This window comes from Notolepis coatsorum (genome assembly GCF_963971535.1).
Source record: "Notolepis coatsorum genome assembly, chromosome: 2".
Classification (NCBI taxonomy): Eukaryota; Metazoa; Chordata; class Actinopteri; order Aulopiformes; family Paralepididae; genus Notolepis; species Notolepis coatsorum.
This window is the reverse complement of record NC_140166.1, coordinates 211372211-211392661: the sequence shown is the minus strand read 5'-3', so window position 1 is coordinate 211392661 and position 20451 is coordinate 211372211. Positions and strand designations below refer to the sequence as shown.

At 46.2% G+C, this 20451-nt stretch overlaps 1 protein-coding gene across 1 annotated transcript in view; it reads right to left on the bottom strand.

The window, feature by feature from the left end:
* LOC311223724 (glutamate receptor ionotropic, NMDA 3B-like) overlaps nucleotides 1-19513 on the bottom strand; it is a gene marked incomplete at both ends in the record, with an annotated part of 50993 nt that extends 31480 nt beyond the window's left edge. The window contains 3 exons of the mRNA XM_084308496.1: nucleotides 6371-6486; nucleotides 10362-10366; nucleotides 19403-19513. Coding sequence (XP_084164622.1) covers nucleotides 6371-6486; nucleotides 10362-10366; nucleotides 19403-19513 — 232 coding nt within the window. The remainder of the gene's footprint in view (nucleotides 1-6370; nucleotides 6487-10361; nucleotides 10367-19402) is intronic.
* Between the last annotated feature and the right edge of the window lie 938 nt (nucleotides 19514-20451).

Here is a 20451-nt window from a genome sequence, read left to right as displayed (position 1 = left end):
GAAAGAGAGTGCCTGTGTCTGAACCTCTCTCTCTCTGCTGTGTGTGTGTGTGTGTGTGTGTGTGTGTGTGTGTGGTGTGTGTGTGTGGTGTGCGTGGTGTGTGTGTGTGTGTGTGTGTGTGTGTGTGTGTGCATGCGTGCATGCGTGTGTGTGTGTGTGTGTGTGTGTGTGTGTGTGTGTGTGTGTGTGTGTGTGTGTGGTGTGTGTGTGTGTGTGTGTGTGTGTGTGAGTGTGTGTGTGTGTGTGTGTGTGAACAATTATTTAACAGGTACGTTGACGGAGAACAAATTAGTGTTACAGAGATGGCTGGGGGAGCAGTCACAGGGATAAGTAGGATTACAGACATACTTGGAATGCAACCAAGGCAACCAATAGCCTCGCTGTGTTGACCGCCACACTGAGGAGCAGTTGAGGGTTCAGTGCCTTGCTCAACGGCATTTTGACAACAGTTGTCTGTAACACGTTTACATGAATATTATTAACTCTTCCCAGCAGGTCCAACTCATCACTGTTTCAATTTCAGAAATAACAACAACCAGTTACTCCATTTGATGTGACAGAATTCACCATATAATTATATAATCTTGAGCCATATTGGATTCTGGGTAATATACTCTTATATTCAGAGACTAGAGGGGTACAGAGATAACAGCTGTGGTCAGAGACTAGATAGGTACAGATATAACAGCTGTGGTCAGAGACTAGAGAGGTACAGATATAACAGCTGTGGTCAGAGACTAGATAGGTACAGATATAACAGCTGTGGTCAGAGACTAGATAGGTACAGATATAACAGCTGTGGTCAGAGACTAGAGAGGTACAGATATAACAGCTGTGGTCAGAGACTAGAGAGGTACAGATATAACAGCTGTGGTCAGAGACTAGAGACTAGAGAGAATCACCCTTTACACTTTGAGAAAGGAATTTCAATTACATCAATATTCAATATTGTGAATTATCTAGGTCTCACCTCGACCATTTCTATGTAGGCAATGAATATCACATGCATACGATGAATACTGAGGTTGTCACAGAACAAAGGTCCTTTAATTCTGGAGGTTAGACTAACTTGCTAGGGATTAACAGCTGAGTCGCGGTGGGGATACATTGGGGTCTCTGACCACGACCCTCTATGGTCAGTTGGGGCAGAACTGAGAGATTGGATGACGACCAGGCCAGGGCAGAGGGTATAGACCAGGACATATCGGGTGGAACTAACCTCTCTTGTGTTGCTTGTTCAGTGTTTGTCAAGTAGTTTCAGCCGCCGCTCAATAGTGAATTGGGTATCAATTAACTCAGTCTCTCCAAAACAATAATTATCTTGCCATCATATTTTCCACTATAGGTGTCAATAATCATTCATTTGTTGGTGTCATATAACGTCATAGCATTATTATTGTAAAACTGTCATAAAGTATTCGATGATTTAAATGGAATAATAGTTTGTGTAATCTATTTCATACGCAACACCATTACTTTGATTTGATCAAGACAAAATATTTAAAAAATAAATCTATTTGTAATCTATCATAGTATGTGGAAAAACAGTTGCCCTCGCCCCCTAAAGAGGATGAACGTGGCTGTTCTGGAGGCAGCCAGGCAGCCAGGCAGCCAGGCGGGTGGTGTGAAGCTTCAGAGTGAATCATCAGCTCCGTTCCAACTCCCTTCTCTTCCCCTATAGTTATACGGTCTACTGCAGAGCCACACCTCGGATGTCTTCAAGCACCTGCCGCAACAACAGCACAACAATGAGCTGTTTAGAAAGACTGTTCGTCATTAACCTGAGCCAGCGGTGCTTTCTCATCAAACCTGTTCATCAGTTACCAAACTTCTTTGGATCCATATGCTGCGGAAAATAATTACCGGCATTTGCAAACCAGAGGCATCGTGCTCACCGGCGCCTCGCTGAATTTCAATATTTATTCATGGTTACCCTATATGAATGGTAAATGGCTGCATTTATATATCACTTTTATCCAAAGCGCTTTACAATTAGTTCCTCACATTTTTACCCATTCACGTGCACATTCACACACCGATGGCAGAGGCAACCATGCAAGGTGCCAATTAGGGGTTAAGTGTCTTGCTCAGGGACACTTCGACACGCTGCCGCGGGAGGAGCGGGAATCGAACCAGGAACCTCCGGATTACCAGACGACCTCAACCTCCTGAGCCAGTCGCCCCTGTGATCCCCTAACATGATCCTTCCCACCGCGGCACACAGGCCTGTGTTGTACCACATTTGGAAGCAATTGGAAGCAATCAGAAGCAATTGCCTTCTAGGGGCGAAACCAGGTTAATGTAATGGGTTTTACTGCTCCAGGATACCAAGTACATTCTTACCTTTGAAACGAGTAATGAGGAAAATGTATACTCTATAAACTATAAACTCCAGCATATCCAGAACACTGCAGCCAGAATATTAACGGAAACCAAAAACGTTTGAACACATCACTCCTGGTTTAGCTCTCCACTGGCTCCCAGTCAAACAAAAATAATTGTTTTTTAAAAGACTTCTAATTATTTACAAAGGAGCGTGCTCTTTAAAAACGTGCTCACCTTCTCCATCACGTCGGTGTGTCCCTTTAGGTCTGTGAACAGCCTTGCTCCTTCCTACGTCTCTGACATGCTCACTGAACACACAGCGGTTATCCCTGAGATATTCTGAAGTAAAGGCCTCCTCACTAAGCCCAGGATAAACTCTGGTGGTGCCTGCAGAGCCGCTATGGTCCGAATCCTCGGGATCAGGGGGTAGAGCTGTCGTTTGGTTAATCTGAAGGTTCCTGGTTCGGCAGCGCCTCAAGGTGTCCTTGAGCAAGACACTTAACCCCTGACTGATCCCGCTGAGCAAGTGTGCACCTCGCATGGTCGCCTCCGCCCTCGATGTGTGAATGGGTGAATGTGAATGTGCTTTTATCCAGATCCCAAGTTGCCCATTTCAAGGAGTCACATGTTTCTCTTCCTAAGCCCCGACCAGCCCCGAGCAGAAGTCCTTGGATGGGTGCTACACCAGAATGATGCGTGTGGTGCTCAACATCAACAGGGATGAGCATGTCACTAATGCAAACTTGTATGGGGGGGTGCTAAAGGTGAGCGATAAAGTGGCAGTCAGGAGAATGAGGCTGGCAGGTCACTGCCAGAGACACCATGAGATGCCAACCAGCAAACTTGTGCTGTGGGAACCAACACACGGGCATCGATCACGAGGACGTCCCACGTTAACCTACGTGGACGTACTCAGGAGAGATGTGGGAACAGAAAGCACCGGCGAGCTAGCCAGATGCATGGAGGATCGGGATGACTGGAAGCACCGATGGAGGGCCCGTCCGAGGACGACCTAGATGATGATGATGATGATGATGACCATGGGCAGTTCAAAGTCATAGCTCCCTTGTAAAGCCAGAGACAAAATGTCATCGGCGACCCCAAGAAATATGCGAAATGTGTGTGTTTCCTATGTGTCCTATGCTGCATGACTACTATGTCTGCAATGAATAAAGTATTTTTCAAAGTCCAGTTTAATCAGGTCATCCATTCGGTTTTATACACATTACACTGTTCAGTCTGTGTCAGAATCTGCGTCAGAATCTATTGGGAGGGCTATAGGCTCACAGCAGGGGGGCATACATTACTATTCAAGAACTAACCCTACCACACAAAACACACTAACCTCCAATCTCAAAACATGAGTGCACGTAAGACAGTCTCTCTCTCTCACACACTCTCTCTCGCTCTCTCTCTCTCTCTCTCTCTCTCTCTCTCTCTCTCTCTCTCTCTCTCTCTCTCTCTCTCTCTCTCACACAAACACGCGCCTGCACGCATCGGCAAAACCGCACACTGAGTAGCCCACTGTGCACAGTGCTGTCAGAGCATCGGCAAAACCACAAGTGACAAGCATAGGAATATTTAAGTAGGTACAGTACAACTATCACCATTGCCATCGATAAATAATATATGATCACAGTCAATGCAGCCAGGTTTCCAATAGCGCCTACACAAACACGCACGCCCTGATCTCGTGTGCACACACAAGCAGGCATGCGTTGCTCATGGGACGACTGGTTGCACTATGTTTTAATGACGCCACGTGCACGCGCGCTCCCTCTCTACAAATGGAATGTAACACATTTCATTCACAAGTTTTGTGTGAATGTATCTGAGAACGTATTTGAACACACCTGACGACCGGACGTATTTTTATGCCCCCCACCCCCCCCCCCCATTGCGCACACACACACACCACAAGAGTTAGAATGGAAACACATAAACATGCAACCACATGAGATAAATCCACCTGTAATTCCACTTGATCACCAGAGCTTAAAAGCCAGAACGCAAAACTGGGAACAAAGAAAAGCTCCTCTCTTTCCCTCGTTTAAGAACCACTTTTCTTCTCCTCCTCCTCCTCCTCCTCCTCCTCCTCCTCCTCCTCCTCCTCCTCCTCCTCCTCCTCTTCCTCTTCCTCCATCTGTCATTGCATCTCTCTGCCATTTGGAAGAGGATTAGATTATTAAACCCTTTCACTTGAATACACTGCAGTGGGGTAAACACACGCCTCATCGCCAACACCAACAAACTCTGTAGTGGACGGTTGAGGCATAACTTTTACTATAATAAAAATAATGAATTAATACAACACAGGCATGATTTGAGGGGGCGGGGGCGGGTGCCCCCCCCCCCCCCCCCCCTCCATTGCGCTGACTCTGGTCTGTGTAGTGATGATTCAGAAGAGTTCTGTCTGGTATCGCTGCTAACGCCCCTGGGTTTGTAGAGAGGTGCATCTCAGGTCGGCTGTACTTTTAATTACAGCCAAGAGGAAGCCTTTCTAACCGAGCTGCTGCCATATCAACAACTGGGGCAGGATCCTCCCACAGCTACACGCTACGAGTGTGAACTCTTAAACGGTTGGTCTCTCTAAGAGGAGGGACAGACAGTGAGCAGGGTATCGCTCAGTATCTGGTCTCTCTAAGAGGAGGGACAGACAGTTAGCAGGGTATCGCTCAGTATCTGGTCTCTCTAAGAGGAGAGACAGACAGTGAGCAGGGTATCGCTCAGTATATCTGGTCTCTCTAAGAGGAGGGACAGACAGTTAGCAGGGTATCGCTCAGTATATCTGGTCTCTCTAAGAGGAGGGACAGACAGTTAGCAGGGTATCGCTCAGTATATCTGGTCTCTCTAAGAGGAGGGACAGACAGTTAGCAGGGTATCGCTCAGTATCTGGTCTCTCTAAGAGGAGAGACAGACAGTTAGCAGGGTATCGCTCAGTATATCTGGTCTCTCTAAGAGGAGGGACAGACAGTTATCAGGGTATCGCTCAGTATATCTGGTCTCTCTAAGAGGAGGGACAGACAGTTAGCAGGGTATCGCTCAGTATATCTGGTCTCTCTAAGAGGAGGGACAGACAGTTAGCAGAGTATCGCTCAGTATCTGGTCTCTCTAAGAGGAGGGACAGACAGTTAGCAGAGTATCGCTCAGTATCTGGTCTCTCTAAGAGGAGGGACAGACAGTTAGCAGGGTATCGCTCAGTATATCTGGTCTCTCTAAGAGGAGGGACAGACAGTGAGCAGGGTATCGCTCAGTATATCTGGTCTCTCTAAGAGGAGAGACAGACAGTTGGCAGATTGTTATTGTTATTGTTATTGTTATTGTACCCCTGACGTGGATGCAGTCTGATATTACGCTATCTGCATACTTTTGCCGTATGCTTCAATGCTTCAACTACTATAGGAATGTCTGATCACTAAGTGAGTCTGACTCTACCGTATGTATACTGCACCTGTGTATACTGTATACTTCACTCATAGTATTCAGATTTATATTCAGATTCTAAGCGTTATTGACCCTATTTCTTGTAATGTATAATATAACTGATAGGGCATACAGACCCTCATCTGCACCTTTGATCACACTTCCTACTTGCTCATAATGCTTACATTATACATTATTCAGAGTCTTCTACTATTACCCTGCCCGTACCTCCCCTCCCCCCTCCCACATGCTGCTATGATGCCTGAATTTCCCCAAGGGGATCAATAAAGCAATATCTTATCTTATCTTAACATGGGAGTCAATTGTTCTGTAACTGACAGGTCTCTGACTGCTGCATCTACAATGTTCATCTCCCTGTATGCTTGTAATCATGTGCATACACATTCAAATGTGTGCGTGTGTGTGTGTGTGTGCGTGCGCGTGCGTGTGTGTGTGTGTGTACGTGTCTGTGTGTGTATGTGTGTGATTGTGTGTGTGTGTGTGTGTGCGTGTGTGTGTGTGTGTGTGTGTGTGTGTGTGTGTGTGTGTGTGTGTGTGTGTGTGTGTGTGTGTGTGTGTGTGTGTGTGTGTGTGTGTGTGTGTGTGTGTGTACTGTACATACCCTCGATGGCGAACGGCTTCCCCACAGTCAGTAGTTTGCACTCCGCGTCGATGGAGACCTCAAAGTCCAGCAGCGCTTTATCCATTATGAAGGCATCTAGAGTAGGAGGATCTGTCCTTCAACACACAAGGACACACAAGGACACACACACACACACGCAAACGCGCACACGCACACGCGCACACACACACACACACACACACACACACACACACACACACACACACACACACACACACACACACACACACACACACACACACACACACACACACACACACACACACACACACACACACACCACGAGAGTTAGAATGGAAACACATAAACATGCTACCACGTAAGATAAACCCACCTGTAATTCCACTTGATCACCAGAGCTTAAAAGCCAGAACGCAAAACTGGGAACAAAGAAAAGCTCCTCTCTTTCCCTCGTTTAAGAACCACTTTTCTTCTCCTCCTCCTCCTCCTCCTCCTCTTCCTCCATCTGTCATTGCATCTCTCTGCCATTTGGAAGAGGATTAGATTATTAAACCCTTTCACTTGAATACACTGCAGTAGTGGGGTAAACACACGCCTCATCGCCAACACCAACACACTCTGTAGTGGACGGTTGAGGCAGTGTATATTATCCACACCGTGCCGGAGACCCACTCAGGCGGTATTGATCCGGTGTTTGTTACTTCCTCGGATCACCCTGTGGTGGCAGCACGTCGACACCTATTGCACACGTCTGTCTATCCTAAGCCCCCTTTCTACCAGGGTCTAAACACAAGTTCTGGGCCATTTGTTTCATATCAAATCAAATCAAATGTATTTGTAAAGCCCCCAATCACACGTTAATGTCCCCATGGGCCGGACAAGTCTTCTTTAAACAAGTCAAGAAGAAACATCACAATAAATCAAGAACAGAAAAAACCCATCATGAAATCCAAAACAACACGCCCAGACATACCCCAGGGAAGGTAAGGAAAAACCTAGCAATAGGAAAAGAGCACCACAGGCAACCTTAGAGAGGTTAAGGGCCGTTAGAAGGGGGGGGATCCCCAACCTTAGAAGGGCCGTTCAAGGGGGGATCCCCCTTCTTGGATGTCGGTGATAGTCATGTTGCTATGGATGATCGATGGGTGGAGAATAAAACAGGCGAAATAGTTGGTATGTATGAACATATACGTGTAATAAAACACACATATGTACATGCAATAGCAACTGGGGTACATAAGACATTCTGAATGATGGAGTACTTCACCGTTTTCTCTGTAAAAAATCTGCAGCGCAAACCATATCTTTTGTTAATTGAGCGATGCATTAAAAACATTTCCCCCGAGCAAATATTTGAGTTACATCAATATTGTCACTATGCTGTCAGAACGGTCCTAACTTTGTAACTCGAGTATTTAATGAGACATTGAACGTCCATTTCACCAATATCATCTGCTTTCAAACAGGAAATGCAAACGTGAAATGCATATTATAAGCTGATGAACAGTGTTGGGACTAAAAACAGTAACGCTGTTACTTTTGGCGGTAACTAGTACTCTAATTCAGTAACGCAGTTACCGTTACTGAATGGTTCGTTACTGCGTTATTTGTACCGTACTTTTCGGACTATAAGCCGCGGCTTTTCCCCCCATTTTTCGACCCTGCGGCTTATATAACGGTGCGGCTTATATGTGGACAAAACCCAAAAATCGAAATATTGCTTTTTTTACTGCATTGAAATGTTATTTATCTGTTCCCTTATTTGCTTAATACAACTTGTAAATGAGTTAATTCTTGTTATTTGTCCGACAGTATTGTGTCCCAATGGGAGTCATTCTCTGTAGAGGTGGGAGTCATTCTCTGTAGGTGGGAACTTAAAGCTCAATATAAGAACGGCCATGCACCACCACCCACAGAATCGAGAAAGAGCAATCAATCTGTCAATCGTTTCCGTGTCCGGGCCGGGTGAGGTTTCCTGTGTTGAGTCAAATTAAGCCGCAGGCTCCACTCCTTACATATGGTAATTAAACATTAAAACACATGCGGCTTATAGTCCAGTGCGGCTTATATATGTACACATCATTCAATTTAGCTGCTGCGGCTTATAGTCAGGTGCGGCTTATAGTGCGAAAAGTACGGTATGTAGATTGGTAGCGAGCGATAGCGATCCAGCGCAGTACTACTGACTCCTGTCTGTGTCACCTCACCTGCGGGGACTCGCTGTGGGCGTGTTTTGTTTACTATACTCTTGACTGTCATGGCAGCGCCCACTACTCACGTTTTTACACATGGATATTCTCACTATTTCTCTTTTGTCGAGCACAAAGAAAAGAATGTTTTAGTTAAATGTAATTTGTGTTTTGGCTCAAAGATCCTATCTACTGTCCATGCTTCAACGAAGCTAGTAGCTGAGTCTAACGTTAACAGGACTCATCAGAAGCCACTCGCTTTCAGGGATCTAGTTGGCATCACCAGGCGGCACACGGCAAATGGGACGGAACACTTTTTCCAACTACTTGGAGAGAGAATATACAAAATGGAAATGAGCGAAAGAAAATGTTTGAGGGGCTGGACTAACGTTACATCTCGACCACCGCAGACTTTGGTGAGTTCAGTGAATGCAAATTATTGGAAACTGTCAAGTTGATGAACAGATTTTGACTGTAAGAATCTGCAAGGGAATCTCGATCATCAATACTAACTAACTAGTAAAGTAACTGGGTTACTTTTTAAATGAAGTAACTAGTAAAGTAACTGAGTTACTATTTTTCAGTAACTAGCACAACACTGCTGATGAATATAGTGGTCTATAGGCACAAAAGTGATTATTATTTTTTCCAGCTAAATCTCTTTAGTTACAAGAGGATTGTATAAGCTAAGCAGGTGAAATGTTTGCAGGCCAAGTATTTAAAGATCACTATTGCCTGTTACTAGGCAACCTGGGTGCAGAGAGAAGATCAACCATCTACTATGAGGTCTGTTGCACCTTCCTGTTCAATGTGAACACCAATATTCCCTGCATGCTCAATAAGAGTATGCAGGGAACACCGATCTGTTCCTTCAACCGTCTTCTAGTGAGACACTGGGATGCCTAGAGACCACTTCTGCCTAATCTTCCTGGGACTAAAGTCTAGTTTGATCTCTCACTGAACTGTCTAAGGTGTCTTCCATTTTTTTTCCTATTAAACTTTTTTCTTCTTGAGAGTTTTTCCTGATCTTTCTTGAGGGTTAAGCCCAGCGGTGTTGTACCCGTGTGGTCCCGTGAAGCCCCGCAGAGACGCGTAATGTGATTTTGGGCTCTACAAATGAAATATGACTCGGCTTGAATCTGACCTAATTGACCCTCAATTATAGACTGTTCCTCCCGGCTGCTGACCAAACCTGGCAGAGACCGCCTCCTCCACGAGATTCTAATGAGTGATTGGACGACTACATCCGCACACACACGCACGCACGCACGCACGCACGCACGCACGCACGCACGCACGCACGCACGCACGCACGCACGCACACACACACACACACACACACACACACACACACACACACACACACACACACACACACACACACACACACAACACACACAAACACACACACACACACATGCTTATGCAGACACAAACAAAACACTCATCAATCATTTTTTGTGTGTGTTTTTCTTTTACTCATCCATCATATAAAGCACTCAAGGGAATGCGCAAGGACGCCCACGTGTGCAAAAACACACCATGCCACGCATGACCACCCACACCCACACCTGTGCACATAGGTACACAAGCGTTACACAAATGTGCACACACACACACACACACACACACACATACAGACACATACAAACATACACACGAACCAGAATAACCAGCATGATGTCATATTAGGTGGGACTGATCAGATTACCTGCTTGTTATTCTACACAGGCTCGCTCACATTTCCTGCGAAAACAAAGGATGACTTTACAAAGTCTTTGCAGCGGTAGAAAGTAGAAAAAGCTTGTCTTGTTTCCTACTGGACCTGTCAGACAGCATGGGCAGAGAGATGAGAGAGTGGAGGCTTCTACGGGGACCTAAGGAAGTTGTCCGGTGCTTGGCCCGAGGGTGTGTGTTGTGAGTGTGTGTTTTGTGTGTGTGTGTATGCTTCCGCAGAGGCGCCGCCAGCGATTTTTGGGGCCACGTGGAGATATATCACAATCGGCCCCCGCCCACCACAGGCTACTCCAACCCTGCGTGGTGGACCTATTGTATCCAGGCCCGCCCTCTTGTCTTGATCCTCCAATCACAACGGTTGTTTCAGTTATGATTGGAGGATCAAGAAAAGACGGCGGGGCTTCAGATAAAGGTCAATCGCTGTAACCACACCTTCAGAACCCGACCCATTCAAAGCTGTAAAGACCTTTGCAGGCTTGCAACTCTCTCGTGGTCCAATTAAATTAGTGCTGAGCACTGCAAGTGGCATGGGAATGACTCTTTTCTGAATCCTATGACATTTCTAGGTCTAGATCTCTTGTGGCCAATTTCCAGTGTTAGGGAGTAGTTAACTACAGTATGTGTAGTTCAGTTACCGGTTTAACTACACTTTGCAGTAGTAGGTAGTAGTTTAACCCCTTAAGCCCAAGCGGTCCGGTACCGGGCCGACAATAATGTCACGCCATAAATAGCGTGTATTTAATACGTCAATACGGTATTATGGGCGGTATTAATGAATATATATAATTTTTTTTAAATTGTCAAGAGTAAAGACCCTAACCCTATCAAAACAGCGGTCAAAGTTTATATTTTCAGCACTACGTTTGTTTACCAATGATTTTAAGTGTTACTAGTGAAATATGAGTTCATAAATATCTTGGTGCATCCCGGCGGAAACCAGATGAATTAGACGAAAATAAAGGAAGCTGTCATACGTGTGTGTAGTCCTATGATAAAAGAGACCCACGGCTTTCAGTGGGCTTTCGATGGGCTTTCAAATTTCATAAAACTACACTACCCAGCTCATGCCAGCCCCTGTCAAACGTGAAATGATTTTTCAACTTTATTTTTCATGATTACGTCTCAGGGGTCGAACAAGTCTGAGCGTTATTAAGAGGTTAACTACACTTTGCAGTAGTACATTTACATTTAGATTTACATTTTGTCATTTAGCTGATGCTTTTATCCAAAGCGACTTACAAGTTTTGTACAACAAGACAGCAGGAAGGGTACAACTCTATCAGCAGAGTAACAATGTTCATAAAAGTTTTGAGTGCTACTGTATAGTGTAGGTTAGTATATTAGGACAAGTGCATGACAGTATGGCTAGGGTTATTTTTTTTTCATTTAAAAAAAAAAGTCAGATAATGATTGAAGAAGTGCGTCTTTAGTCGACGGTGAAAGATTGGACGGGTTTCGACTGTCCTAACTGTGGTGGGTAGTAGGTAGTAGTTTAACTACACTCTGCAGTAGTGAGTAGTAGTTTAACTACACTTTGCAGTAGTAGGTAGTAGTTTAACTACACTTTGCAGTAGTAGGTAGTAGTTTAACTACACTCTGCAGTAGTGGGTAGTAGTTTAACTACACTTTGGAGTAGTAGGTAGTAGTTAGTAGACAGTAGTTAACTACTTTGATCATGTAGTTTAGGTAGTTAATTACAGTAGTTAACTACTTTGATCATGTAGTTTAGGTAGTTAACTACAGCAGTTAACTACTTTGGGTCATGTAGTTTAGGTCGTTAATTACAGCAGTTAACGTAAGGTTATGTATATAACCAAGTTCTATGAATTCTGGTGACGCTCAGCGTCAGTCTGCACTGACTTCACTTCGTGCACGTGCACTGAATAAAAAATTCCACAATGTACCTTTACGTACCAACATTCGTCTGGCCACACCCCTATCCGCTTACCTTCATAAGCAGGTGTGTGGTCACCTACTCGCCTCCTTCCCAAACTTTCACCACAAGGCGAGATCAAGGGCCGCAGCGCCGTCCTGACGCTGAGCGTCACCAGAATTCATAGAACTTGGTTATATACATAACCTTACGTTCTATTTCATTCTGGCCTCCGCTCAGCGTCAGTCTGCACAAGAGGAGCTGAGCGGAAGCCAGAAGCTCGACAAATGTACCCCGCTGAGGCCCCCCACAACCATCAGACCGGGGAGGACCGAGCCCCCCGACCCTCCCTAATGGAGGGATACCCTCCCTATTGGAGGACGGGAGGGAGACGGATCCGACCATGCAAAGAGGAACTCAAGCAACTCAAAGCACAGGGTGAGCAGATCGTGGCTTGACCCCACGACTACGCACATGCACAACCTGCATGCCACCAGGGAACGAACGGAAGGAACAACCCTCGTTACTGCCCCCAAAATCACGGGTTCAAGAGCAAACTCAACCCCGTGGCAAGGCCATAGCAGCGGAGCGCGAAGGAAGACCCAGACCCACTGAAGGGACTGGATCCCCTGGAAAAAGGGGGGCCCGGAGAGGTCAATAACGCCAGGCATCAAGACCCCACCAGGCGGTCACTTAGTGACACCGCCCCCCACATCGCCAGCGTATTTGGACAGGGCCCCTCCAAGAGCGGGCCCTTTCCCCCCATTAGTACACCGCCTGGCACACTGACCCTGCAACACAGGCAGTCAGCATGGCCGTAAAGCATTCAAAAGGTTAACCAACGGAAGCAGGCAGCGCACCGGGGAAACCAGGCAGCAGGCTGTAGACCCGAGCCTGGAGCACTGCGGACGAGAGAGGCGACAAAGGGGTCAACTGAAAACAGCCCCCCGGCGGAAGGGGCGTATGCTGGCGTTGTTGCGCACCATGACAAAGCCTCCATCAAAAAAAAAACACCCAGAGGGGTCGAGGCAGAGAAGGCTGACACGATTGGCAGACGTCATGAACGTGCAGGGGCACACTCAACCGGGTAACCCGGGAGTTGACTCTGCTCCAACACACCAGGGAATCAACCACCCTCTTGGTACCACATACAGTGGTTGTTCCTATAACCCCTCAAGAAAAAAGGGTTATCCCAGGCCTACGGTTTCAACGAAACATTACTTCGGACCGGCCCGGCTGCTCCCCCCGAAAAAAGCACAAGTCCCTCAGGGTACCAGAACAGCAGATCTGCATCCCCGGCGGACAACGGGTTAACTGACCTGGACCAGCACGACCAGAACCAGTCCCGTGCCCTAACCACGCCGACATGCCCACTCCAGGAGAGGGGGTAGGTATGCGTGTTGATCTAAAACATGAAAAGAGGGGGCCACCCAGGCGGTCCTATTTATACCGCGCTCAGTGGCCCACCCCAAGGGCGTGAGACCCCTCTACCTATGTTCTGATCTATTCCGTTAACATCCCCCAGATATGAATGAGAATCAGTCGAGACCCAGTAACAGGCTCTCGGAAGAGGAAAAAATCCCCCATCCCAGTTGCCCTATAAAAACGCTGTTTTAATAACGAGCAACCAAGCCTCCCGCATGATTCTTAACAGAAACACCCCGAGCCAGCACTATGTATGCGTCGGGACCCAAACATATCAATGGACAGTCTAACCAGACCCCACATTGTTCCTTCAAGTCGCCTGGGAGAACGACAAGAAGTTTGTCGTGCTTCATATTCTCCACTCTTTTTTATTAAAAAAGAAAAAAACACCGACTGACATGAATCCCACGTGACGCAGCCGAGGGTAAAAATTGTTTACATTTTTACATCCCGCTACCCTCACCATAGAGGAGAGACGGAACTCCTCAGAGAGACTTCCCACGTGAGCCATAGATTGAAAAGTCACGGTAACATTGAGTCATGTGACCAACCGACTCAAGTTACACGTATATCGAGCGTAGTAGAACAGTAAGTTCCTACGCTCTGCCCCGACAACTTGACAACAACAGACCCTACATACGGGTCTAAACTCACGGAAGCCGTCGTCCAATAGAAACGTGCCTAGTGACGTTTGCTATGACGTGGGGAAACCCAAGACTCAATCGCCTGTGATAGGTGCTGAGTCTGGGAAACCCTTCCCCCCCCCCCCCCCCCCCATGCCAAGCTGCCTAACAGCTTGGCCCTGACCGAATGAAAAGAGAGTCCAATAACCCCCTGACCAATCAGAAGAGGGAAGGAGGGGTTTATCCGGTACCCCCTCGCAAGCCCAACCCTTGCATACGACAACAACAGCCATATGATACCTTCAGTAGCAATGCTAATGAATAGCGCAGGTTAATTCAATGCACGCTAGCCACAGACACATCTGTGAACAGGTTTATAGCAAGGCCAAGTTGTGTATGTGTGAACCCGACACCCGTATCTATGTTGTAAGACCCAGAAAAATCTGATAGAGAGAGAGAGCGGCTGAGCCGCGGTACGTTTTCATACAAGCATTACTGCAAACCAACACAATAGTGTTGCAGCTCAATATCACTGTTTAAGCAACAGAGCACACAACTAACCTCTACCTTTATGTGAAGATTCAGGTCGAGGCAGAAAAACCCCTTTTTCAACCGAGTGTAGGCTGCAGGCCTTGCTTAAGCTCTAACATGAAAGTAACGTCTAGCCCTCCTATCAAACCCATACTAGCGAAAGATTCACACGTTGCATCCCCATCATATGTTTGGTGAATAAACACACAGTTTGTTAACAAAAAATACAGTCCCTCCTTAGGAGGGACTCTTTATTTTTCAACAAAATCATAGTAGGGCCGGGAAGGGAACAGGGGGGGACCACAGAGGGAAAAATTAAATTATCTTAGCGACGCCTGCCATGAGCCGCTCGGGGTTTTCCACCCCGTGGAGCCCCGGAGGGACGGTAAACGATCGGCGGCTGGTGACGACGATCCGTACCGTCACCTCTGGGCGTAGATGGGCCGGCTGCAGTGGCGGAGGCACCCTCTCTCCTCCTGGCCTTCTTCGCCGGAGGTCCAGCAGTGGCGGTGGTAGCAGCGGCGGCCACGGCAAAGGAACCTCGACGACGCGGCGGCCGTCTGACTCCACCGGCAACATCGGGCGGGGGGAAATGAGGCTGGAGCACGGAGCGCTCCTCCTGCATCTCCCTGCAGGTTGAAGTCATCAGCTGTAGTGCCGACCCGAATAGTCCAGCCTTGGAGAGGGGTGCCGTCAGAAGTGGAGTCCTCTTCTTCTCCGGCACACGCGCCTGCTCCAGCCAAAGGTGGCGCTGGATCAGAGTGGCCAGGGCACGCACTTTCCCAGCGGCTATAGCCTGCGGCTGAATCAGATGCAGGATGGCTCCTGCCGCCTGGGCGAGCTGATCATGCTGTAAATCAGTCAGCTCCGTGCCGCCCGTCAGTATCCCGGACATGAATCTCGCCAGCTGCGCGATGTTGGAAGTGGCAGCCAGAGATTGCGTCGCAGAGATAAATGACTGGTCACTCCAGTAAGCCAACCGCCTCGCCGATTTCCCTTGAGGAACCGGCTTCCGTAACGGCTCCCACACCACCTCAGGACAAAGGAGCGCCGCCATCGGCCTATCAAGCCGAGGCACGCCCTCCTTCATGCCTTCTACCAAACCCACCACCCGCGTGACTTGCACGTAGGCGGTAGTAAGGCCCATGATGTTGGGAGACCACCTGTCCCTGACGGACGTAGGCCGCCATTGAAGGGAAAATGGGTAGACAACGTCCACCCCTCTCATCGGGCGACGTTGCCATAGATGACCTATGAGATCGTCAGGGACAGGAACAGGCAGTGGCTGCGGCAGCGGCACGCGTTTGCGACTGCCGCCGCCGCCATGAGCTCGGGGAACAAATCACGCAGTTCCCCCTGCATACTTTCCCCCTCTGAGCCCGCGTCCCTCACATGCAGCAGACCACTGGTTAAGGAGCCACATTCTGATGTGGCTGATAGCAGGGCATCCCGCCGCCGAGTCGGAGGTTCTAACCCAACATCTGCGGACGAGGAACCCCAAGGAGACATCTCACCCCCCTCCAGTTTTTTCTTTTTGAAATAAATTATATGAGAGAAGAAAAAAGCAAGAAAAAATGTAAACACGTATCAACTTTCTTCAACTAAACAACCTCGTCAAGTGTGGGTATCTACCGAAGGCACTTCCTTGTGGTGAAAGTGAAGAAGGAGGCGAGTAGGTGACCACACACCTGCTTATGAAGGTAAGCGGATAGGGGTGTGGCCAGACGAATGTTGGTATGTAAAGGTACATTGTGGAATTTTTTATTCAGTGCACGTGCACGAAGGGAAGTCAGTGCAGACTGACACTGAGCGGAGGCCAGAATGAAATAAAACTACTTTGGGTCATGTAGTTTAGGTAGTTACAGTTTTTCTCAATTGCTTTGGTGCATTTCTCTGATCAGAATTAAAGTTCTCATAACTGTTAGTTCAACCTCCACAACATTTTGTAATTTGTGCACATCATAGTAGCAGTTTCTCATTCCTCCGAACAAATAGCAAATGCTTTTGGACATGCATCAATTGCTTTCATACAATTCTCTGCTGTTTTATAACATTATCATTTGCTTAGGTCATGTCAGTCAAAATGAACTATACTTATGACTGCTGAATAGTCATTCCCTATAAAACTAATAGTCCTCATTTCATTGCTTGAGTCATTACATACAAATATGTTGAACTAGTTGTCAAAATCTGTCAAGCAAATTTTATACATTTCTTTATAATTTTCCCCCTGAATGGAGCTGGATGCCAGGGAATCGCTGCACACATTCATATATGTTGATGAGGCGGGTTTCAATCTGGCAAAAGGTAGAAGGCGTGGAAGGAATCGCATTGGACAGAGAGCAACCACTGATGTCCCAGGCCAATGAGGAGGGAATATTACAATGTGTGCAGCCATCTCAGAAAACGGCGTCCTCACCCATATGCCCCGCATTGGTCCATACAACACACAACATCTGCTGACTTTTTTAGACACTCTTTACAGGGACATAATCCCTGAGAATGAGAGGGGTCTAAATGGCGACCATCTGACCAAGTACGTTGTTGTATGGGATAATGTGCGTTTTCACCACGCAATTCTGGTCACACAGTGGTTTGCAGCACATGAAAGGATGCTGGTGGAATATCTCCCGCCCTACTCCCCATTCCTGAATCCAATAGCCAAACAGACAGGAACGTCTGGATGTGAATGAATGATTTACAGTACTGTGTATGTTGTATGTTCCAATTCAGTTCCAATATGTACTGCAATATTGTTTACAGTTGTGCACAGCTCTAACCAAAGGCCAAAGGGTGTTTCTTATGTTTGTTGTAAATTTGTTTGTATTTTTCTTTTGCACAATGCTGTGAACAAATTAAAAGTAAAAATGTGAAACATACGTGTCTTGTACTCATTTACCTCACTAAATACAGCAATGTGTAACTGTAGATTTCAAATGGCTGTGCAAATAGTGTATAGTGCTGTTTTGAGCATTTTCAGAAAGTGTCACCAAGATCTGACTTTTTTTGCATTGGAAAACACTTACAGAGTGAACTGTCATAATGAAAACATGGCAAAGCCATTTGACTATCTTGTTCATAAACAATGGTGTCAGGACATTTTGATGACAGTGACACTTTCATTGACATGAATACTTGCTTTTGAGGAATGAATTATCCATTTTGAGCAAGTGACACGCTTCTGCAGGTTATCACCTAGGTTTTGCAGTTTGGACTAATTGTTTTGAGAAATGCACTAACAGTTATGAGAACTTTAATTTTGATCAGAAAAATGCACCAAAGCAATTGAGAAAAACTGTAATTACAGTAGTTAACTACTTTTGGTCATGTAGTTTAAGTAATTAATTACAGTAGTTAAATACTTTGGGTCATGTAGTTTAGGTAATTAATTACAAACTACATATTTCCCTTTCCCTTTCCCGCATTTCACTGTATGCCCTGGTATGTATGTGACAAATAAACCTCTTGATTCTTGAAATGTAGCATTTTCCTTATTCCACCTCATCAACTGCTCCCTGTCCCATCATTATTACACACCGTGGGCGCTCTGCCCGCCCTAGTCACTAAATCAAACACACCCACATTTTACTTTGTTGAGCCGTGGAACTGTGTTCAGGCTGCAGGCTACAGTGGCACAAATCGGATCCATTCTTTGCTCATAATGTGCCTCAGATCATGGAAGACAGCTGTGATGGAGGGAGGTGTTATGTAACATTATAAGTATTTGAGGTGATACTTCTGTACAAGCACAACTTTAGGGGACGTATCATTTAGTGGTCTGTGTTTGAAAGCATAATATTGAAAGAAGAAATGGATATTTTTAGATCGATTTTTAGTTATGTAATGTCGAATAGTGTGCAGCCATTGACACTAACTTTTTCCCGATTGCCTGAGTAATTAGTAAAAAGAATACAGGCATGTGGAGTTTGCCTTTCGGTTGTCCGAACGGGCAAGTGAGTTTTATCATGTTTATCTTTCCATAAGCATTATACGTAATAATTATGCACTCTCTCTTTCTCTCTCACCCCCTCACTCTCACTCTCACTCTCTCATCTCCAACATGCAGACATGCACCAGCTGCTTGAGTGGGCTTTGAGTGTGTGTTAGTGGGAGCTGTCTGTCCACACACAATTACTTATTAATTACTTAATTACTTACAAATTAATTAAAAGTATATATATATCTATCTATATATATATATGATATATGGATAGATAGATAGATAGATAGATAGATAGATAGATAGATAGATAGATAGATAGATAGATAGATAGATAGATAGATAGATAGATAGATAGATAGATAGATAGATAGATAGATAGATAGATAGATAGATAGATAGATAGATAGATAGATAGATAGATAGATAGATAGATAGATAGATAGATAGATAGATAGATAGATAGATACAATGATGATCAATACACCTGGTTTATGATAAACAGTTTAATAGTAGAGGCAGAAACATGCCTATAAATCACATCACCATAATCCATAGCAAAACTGTCTCAGGAACATCCACATGACAGTACTAGATGCCTGTTTCAGCGATGGCATGGTGAGAACCTCTCTTCTCTTTTATTATCCTCTCTTCTCTTCTCTTCTATTCTATTTTCTTCTATTCTATTTTCTTCTCTCCTCTCCTCTCCTCTCCTCCCCTTCTCTTCTCTTCTCTTTTCTCTTCTCTTCTCTTCTCTTCTCTCCTCTCCTCTCCTCTCCTCTCCTCTCTTCTCTCCTCTCCTCCCCCTTCTCTTCTCTTTTCTCTTCTCTTCTCTTCTTGTCTCTTCTCTTCTCTTCTCTTCTGTTCTCTCCTCTCTTCTTGTCTTGTCTTTTCTCCTCTCCTCTCCTCTCCTCTCCTCTCCTCTCCTCTCCTCTCCTCTTCTCTTCTCTCCTCTCTCAAAAATGTTATTCCCATTGGGTGTCGAGGGTTGAGGTATTGGACCTGGTCATTAGACAGGGGGGACGTTAGGGGACCTGGTCATTAGATAGGTGGACGTTAGGGGACCTAGTCATTAGATAGGTGGACGTTAGGGGACCTAGTCATTAGATAGGTGGATGTTAGGGGACCTAGTCATTAGATAGGTGGACGTTAGGGGACCTAGTCATTAGATAGGTGGATGTTAGGGGACCTAGTCATTAGATAGGTGGACGTTAGGGGGGTCGTTAGGGGACCTAGTCATTAGATAGGTGGACGTTAGGGGACCTAGTCATTAGATAGGTGGACGTTAGGGGACCTAGTCATTAGATAGGTGGATGTTAGGGGACCTAGTCATTAGATAGGTGGACGTTAGGGGACCTAGTCATTAGATAGGTGGATGTTAGGGGACCTAGTCATTAGATAGGTGGACGTTAGGGGGGTCGTTAGGGGACCTAGTCATTAGATAGGTGGACTTTAGGGGGGTCGTTAGGGGACCTAGTCATTAGATAGGTGGACATTAGGGGGGGCGTTAGGGGACCTGGTCATTAGATAGGTGGACGTTAGGGGGGACGTTAGGGGACCTGGTCATTAGTTAGGGGGGGCGTTAGGGGGGTCGTTAGGGGACCTGGTCATTAGATAGGTGGACGTTAGGGGACCTGGTCATTAGATAGGTAGACGTTAGGGGACCTGGTCATTAGATAGGGTGACGTTAGGGGACCTGGTCATTAGATAGGGTGACGTTAGGGGACCTGGTCATTAGATAGGTGGACGTTAGGGGACCTGGTCATTAGATAGGTGGACGT